This window comes from Poecilia formosa, unplaced genomic scaffold (genome assembly GCF_000485575.1).
Source record: "Poecilia formosa unplaced genomic scaffold, Poecilia_formosa-5.1.2 Scaffold138, whole genome shotgun sequence".
NCBI lineage: Eukaryota > Metazoa > Chordata > Actinopteri > Cyprinodontiformes > Poeciliidae > Poecilia > Poecilia formosa.
This window is the reverse complement of record NW_006800077.1, coordinates 841,039-848,006: the sequence shown is the minus strand read 5'-3', so window position 1 is coordinate 848,006 and position 6,968 is coordinate 841,039. Positions and strand designations below refer to the sequence as shown.

The 6,968-nt window shown below is 38.5% G+C and overlaps 1 protein-coding gene across 1 annotated transcript in view; it reads right to left on the bottom strand.

Moving 5' to 3' along the window:
- The window catches only part of clcn2b (chloride channel, voltage-sensitive 2b), a 149,998-nt gene that overhangs the window by 5,792 nt on the left and 137,238 nt on the right, over positions 1 to 6,968 (bottom strand). The window contains exon 24 of the mRNA XM_016676632.1: positions 3,443 to 3,529. Within this exon, the coding sequence (XP_016532118.1) occupies positions 3,443 to 3,529 (87 nt within the window). The remainder of the gene's footprint in view (positions 1 to 3,442; positions 3,530 to 6,968) is intronic.

Genomic DNA, 6,968 nt, shown 5'->3' with positions numbered 1-6,968 from the left:
TCGACTGTAGAAATGTTTCAGATAGCATGTTAAATATACAAAAATAACTTTTAAATCATTCAAAAAAAAAAAAAAAAACGAACAAAAAAAAAAAAAAAAGCGACAAAAAGATAAATACAAAACATGAAAAGTCTCCCCAGAAACAAAAAGAGACGAGTCAACAAGGATGATTGGTTCAGACACAAGATCATGATTTCAGATTACAGGAATGATATTAAATATATTAACCTGTAAGTTTCTGAGCCCACAAAGACTCCAATACCCGGTTATAAATCAGGAAACTCATAAAGATTACTGGATAAGAGGGAGACGCAGCAGAATGGCAGAAAATACAGACACAGGATGGCAAATCCAAGACATCATTCATCCGGCCAATCGTCTGTGTTGCTTTTGGTGCGTTTTGATCGTATAAAATAAATGCCACATGCTTTCTCTCATGCAAAGCTATGCTTTGTCGCTGCAGACACTTCCTATTCTGCAGAACCAAACAAGAAAAGATGCTAAAATCTATTTAAAACCACTGAACACATTGGGAGGCTGGGAGAGTTTTTATAAGGCAATAGAATGGTGGCAAAAATCTTTGCCTGGTCCTAAGGCATGCGTTTAGGATGTTTAGGACAGGACGGAGAAGCTGGAAGAAATGTTTTTCTCTTAATGAACAGAAGGAACTATGGAAGACATGGAAGGTATTTAGTGTTATCTGTCATGTCAGGAATCAGAAAACACAGTGCTGTTACACATTCATGCCTCAGAGTCGTTAACAGTAGTCTAATAATAATGCAGCAGCTAAACTCTAGTTATTTTGTCCAACTGAACAAGTTAAATCACTCCCTGTTGGTCCGTTATAGATTTCGGTCAGTGGTTTTAAGCAGACAATGAATATTTCATCAGCATTTTGTACCAGTATATAAGTGCGGTTTGTGTTGTGTCTGAGATGATATAACAGCTCACATAGCGATTAAATTCAGATTGATGAGTATCCAGTCTTCCAGACAAGCATTTGATTCCTGTCCTTCCTCCCTCCCGTCCTCCTCATCTTCCCCAACTCTCTCAGAAACTGAAAGTCAGATTTAAATAAGCAGAGAACATCCACCGTCTGAGTGCACTGCTGCAAAGTGTTTGTGTGCGTTTCAGCCTCACGTCACTTGAGGCCAGAGCTACAGAATAAAGGGAGTGTACACCATGGTGCCAATAGGCCTGGCTGCTCGCTGCACTCGACCTGATCGCTAGGTCGTGCAGTGGAGGGGTGAGCATGCACAGGAAAAGACAAACAACAAACTACTTCAGCATCTGTCCCTTTATCAGTTCAATGCTTGGTCGTGGGACAAACTGATTCTTCCAGACCTCCTGATTTATCAAGACTGAACCTCGTCACAAAGGACAATAAAGACTGAAATTTGTTCTAAAGGCAGTAAAAAAAAAAAAAAAAAATCCTATACGATAGAGTCTATGCTGCCCTTCTTTTCATGCACACATTTTTCTCCTTTCATACATTCACACTCCCAGTACACACAAACATTACAGTATTCTTCCTTGTTGAATTTCAGGACTCAAGTGGAAGACTTGCTTGACATATTTTGCATCTTCAAACCTTGATTCCAACTCTAAACACAAGCATAAAATAAAATAAAGTCTACAAAAAAAAAATCCCTTTTTAAAAACTCAGACCCAGCTTTGGAGGAGACAAACACGATACACTGTGGAACCCCAAGGGTAAATGGAGAGCCGGGGCCAGGTAGGTGTTTATGTCTTCCTGTGGAGTGTCTGGCTGGGCCACAGCAAGGCTCCTGGAGGAAGCACAGGGTGAGTAAAGAAGCCGAGGAGGTGGTGCTGGAGGAGGTAGAGTGGCAGATGAGGAGAGAAGGGAGAACGGCATAGCAGAACTTTCTATACTTAAATAATGATCTGTAGCCCTGAGGAGTTTTGCATGTTTGTGGCTTTGGAGATTAAAGATCTCAATGCATCCTCCACCTCCTCTTCCCCCACCTGCACCTCTTCTTCCNTCTTTGGCTATTTGATTGAAATATTTTTCATTCACTCAATACACACTTTTTTGTTAAGAACTATGATTAGAGTAAAAAATTGGAATCCAGAAAAAATTAAATGCAAAATAATAATAATAAAACAGTTTTGGAATAATAAAATGGATGTCAAAGTCCCTACATGTGTTTTACTGGAGCATGTGTCCCTGAAGGCGTTCTGGCAGGAGGACCATGGATGCTCTCAAGAAAAATCTGGTCTGTGTCTGACCAAGTGTCAGCAGCCAAAAATGAAGGAGATGATATAAGATTCAGCTCTTTGAAGTCAGACATCATGGTTTTCAACCAGAAATAGGTGGGCTGCCCTTTTCCTGGTGGGGCTATATTTGCCTTCTTGCCTAAGAACAAGAAGGAGCTGCAGAGTGCTGATAGGGAAAGGGGTGTGTGGGTTTCCCTCCAAAATCTTTTACCACTTATAATCAGATCTTGGGATTTCAAATCAGTGTAGTGTTGTTCCGCTACACTGTTGTAGCGGAACAACAGTGTATCAATCCAGCAGTGTATGGATTGATACACTGCTGAGCTATAATTCATAGAAATGCAGGACAAAGTACAAGTCTTTCAATTGGACAGATAAATATATATTTAGCTTTTTTAGCTTCCCATTTATTAGTCACAGAAAAGTATGGCATCCAATTTATTTATGCTAATCATCAATTACAGGAAGAAATCCTTATTTCATCTAAAATTTGTTTCTGACTGATTTTTATCCAAACCAGGCAAGTGGTTATTTACCAAAAAAAATGAAAGAAAAAAACACTTTTACACTTGAAACAGTTTTCAATGTGCTTGCTTCAAATTCACACAACTTTTTCAGTTAAAAAAACAAAAGTCTTTCTGTTTCAGGTTGAAAACACAAGGAAGAAGTTTGGTGATTTCTTCATCATATGTGCTAAACATATTGTGATATAATAGGAATGTCTGTAAAGGAGAACAGCTTTTGTCTGCTATGGACTTTTTGTCTGATAGCGGAACAAAGCACAAAAAAGCTTTAAATGTCAGGGTCCGGAAAGCAGTGCCTGCACTTAGCAACAGCCCTCTCTCTACTTCCTGGCCAACTGAAAAAGAGTGAGGTTTTGAGCTGTTAGGGAGGCAGGAGATATGTAACGAGAGGGACGTGGGCAGAGGACAGACGGAGACAATAGATAAGAGACAGCAATTTGCAAGAGCCTTATGTCTGCCACAGTAAATCACAGGCAGAAAAGAGGAATCATTAAAGATGACTGAAAGGCCTTTGTGTAACTGTATGCTAGTTTAGCACAGCGACAGCTCTGCTGATGAGACAGTTTTAAAAACAACAAACGCGCCGTCAGTGCTAATGGATGTCACGGATATGAGCAGAATTCGATTCTGCAATGATTATAGATCAATTCTCACAAAAAGGAGGAAAAAGCCAGCCTTACCTCCTTGAGGGAAACCACCCCGATGAGACGGCCGATGCTGGTGACGTAGGCGTGGTCGAGGCCCAGCAGGGAGAAAATGGTGTGAGTCTACGGGAGATGAAAGATGGAATTAATCTTTAGATCCAACCAGAACCTTCACAGAGACAGCTCTGTGAATGTTTCAGGCTTGAAATGGAGCTCATTTAAGGAAATGCACCACTGACTTTAATTATCCAACACTTCATTCACAAGACACTCACTGAACATGTTCAGCTAAATTGGATACAGATACTTTGGACATCCCTGGACACACTTCCAAGAACATTCACACTTTAAAAAGGGAGAAAAAAAATACTATCCCTGCAGTTGCTAATTAGCCAAAGCTAATTACCTTCACAGTTGGAAAATTGGATCCTTTTAAACCGCACATAAAAAAAAAAGCTTTTGTTATCTTAGCTATGGAACAATAATGAACCAAATTTTGTAGCAAAGCATCTTTATTAGCGCAGTAGGCAACACAAGAGGTTTAACAGCCACATAAGAGCTGCAACTGTATGTGGAGATGCCAAATAGCTAGAAGCTAAAAATGGAAAGCTGAACAAAGGAACCAACACGTGTTGAAGTGAGATAAAAGTGAAATCTTGTGGTTCATTATCAGCCTGTTTCAAAATTTTGGAATGATCAGACACTTGACAGTTCAGCTGCTGAGAGGCTAATTATATAATTTTGTTATTTAACAATTGAAACTGAAGAAAATCTGTCATGATGTAAATTTTCATGCTACCAGACATGAACATCTTACCCTATACATAATATATATGAGGGATGCGCCGAAATAAAAATTTGGCTCGATATTAACATCCAATATCCAATATTAATATTGCTGTTAAGGCAGATAACCGATTGTACTATGGTGGCCAAGATGCACAAACACACTGCAAACAGGTGTAAACGCACAACCAATGCCTTATTGCTGAAATGTGCTATAGATAAACTTGACTGATTGATTTGAAAATGAGCTGCAAACAAGTTAATTATGCAAATTCCCAAACACACAAAAACAAGAAGCAAATGAAACAAATACTGCAAACAGAAATTCCTGCATTCACAGAAAAAAGAAGCAAAAACATAAATAACAGAACAAATTCAAATGAAGAATGCTGCAATCATAAACAACACGCTGGACCCAGACAGAGCTGCCTAATGGAGTCAACCTTACATAAAAAGCCACTAAGCCTTTCTATTTTAGCTGGCTGCTCTGTAATTTTTTTTCTGATGAACTGATGTTATTTTATAGTGCCACTGGTGAGGCTGTGAGATGAGCAGACTGTTGCTTTCAGTCAAATGGTTATAACAGCGATAAATACCTGGCAACAAGCTGATGGACTTGTTTGATAAATATCAAAATCTAAAAAAGAAGTGAGATTTATTGCCAAAAGCTAAAGAATTAACAGAGCCATTGCTAGAACCTAATAATGAAAAAAAAAACAACAACAAAAAAACACAAAAGAACAAAATACAAAAAAAACAAAAAACATTCAGCTTAAACTTCTTAAAGCACTAAGGTCTATTCACCCTGATTTTACCAAAAAAAGATGAGCTTCAGACAAATTACAGCAGGATGAGGTAGTAGGACTGCTTCTAGTGCCTTTATCCAGTAGATCTATTGAATTGTTAGCCTTGGCAAGGCCAAGTCCCGGTCTGTCTCTGTCTCCTGTGGTGTCCCACAAGGGTCATTCCTAGGGCCCCTGCAATTTTCCCTTTACTTGCTGCCTTTGGGTCAAATCATTAATCGGCACAACATCTCCTTTCATTGCTATGCTGATGATATACAACTTTACATTAGAACTGGAGCATCATCACCACCATTTTCACTCACTGCCTTCACTACTTGCCTGGAAGAGATGAGAACGCGGATGAATCAAAATTTTCTTCAGTTAAACTGCTCCAAAACTGAGGCCATATTGACTGGCACACCTCACCAGGTTCAATCTTCAACTTTGACGACTATTTTCTTTTCTGGACAAGACATCCCCCTTTCCACCACTGTTACAAATCTTGGAGTTAGAATGGATTCCCATCTTACATTTGAAAATCACATTAAGCATCTGTTTAAAATCTGTTTCTTTCATCTTCGTAATATCTCCAATTTTCGTCCATCTCTCTCTTTGTCTGATGCCGAGACTCTCGGCATCAGACACTGATGATCAGTCTCCTCCACTGATGATCAGTCTCCTCCAGGCTCGACTACTGCAACTCTCTGTTTGTTGAAATCCATAGAAAACATCTTCAGAAGCGTCAATACATTCAAAACAGCACAGTCAGGATTCTATTGAGAGCCCGTAAATCTGACCATATTATACCTATTCTGCATGATCTTCATTGGCTTCCTGTCACCTACAGAATTCAGTACAAAATTGCTCTCATTACCCATCAGTGCTTAAACGGAATCTCACCGGATTATCTGAAGGACCTTCTCATTCCACATTCATCCACCAGATCTCTACGATCACAAGACTGCAACTTCCTCCACCTTCCTCGTTCCAGATTAAAGACCATGGGAGATTGAGCATTCGCTGTGGCTGCCCCCCGTCTCTGGAACTCTCTCCCAGATTATTTGAGAGCTCCGCAACCATTGGTTGACTTTAAAAGACACTTAGAGACTTTTCTATTTAAGCAAGCCTATTCTGCCTCCACATGATTTTTATGATGCTGATTTCATCTATGATTTTAGTTGCACTGTGTAGCACTTTGAGATTTTTGCTAATGAAAAGTGTGGTACAAATTAAATTGATTATTATTGTTATTATTATTAATTGGGTTGACTGATGAATGGCAAAAAGCTTTTTCATATGCAACAAAAAACCAACCTCATTCTTTATTAATGGGTAGTAATCTCCATTAATATGTTGAACTGAACAGAAACTACTAAAGCAACCCCAGGTCTGTACTGCAGGCAGTGGGTAGGATGGACCCTCTGAATATACTCTTTCCAACTAAAATGTTTCTTCAGTATCACCACTATTCTTCCATATTTTAACAATTATTATAAAATAATTTTAACAATCCTGTTAGTATCTTTGTTTGTTTGGATGACAGAAAACATTTAGATCCGCCTGAACATTACCATTTTCACCAGAACCAAAGAATGTGTTCTTTTACACAACTCTTGAAGGAATGAAGCTGCTCATTACATAAATTAGGTCAGAATTGTTGCCAACAAAATGCTTTAATCCATCCAGTAGTATTTTACTAGGCATTTCCTTATCCAGTTAACAAAAAAGCTTTTCTTTTTACCCTGTGTTTGTTGCTCTGTAATTGTAAAAGTTGAGTATTAAGTGGTTGAACTTTAGGATGTATGCCAATAATGAGAGAATAATAACGAGCAGAATGTCTACCGTTAACCTTTAATTTAATTCATAGTTCAAACATTTAACACTAATACCATACTGTTATTCAGTTATGGTCAAATGTTAAACATTAAGAAATACATCAAATAAAACAGCTCCTTTATTCTAGTTTTTCTGCTTTAATCAAAAGCAGTTAC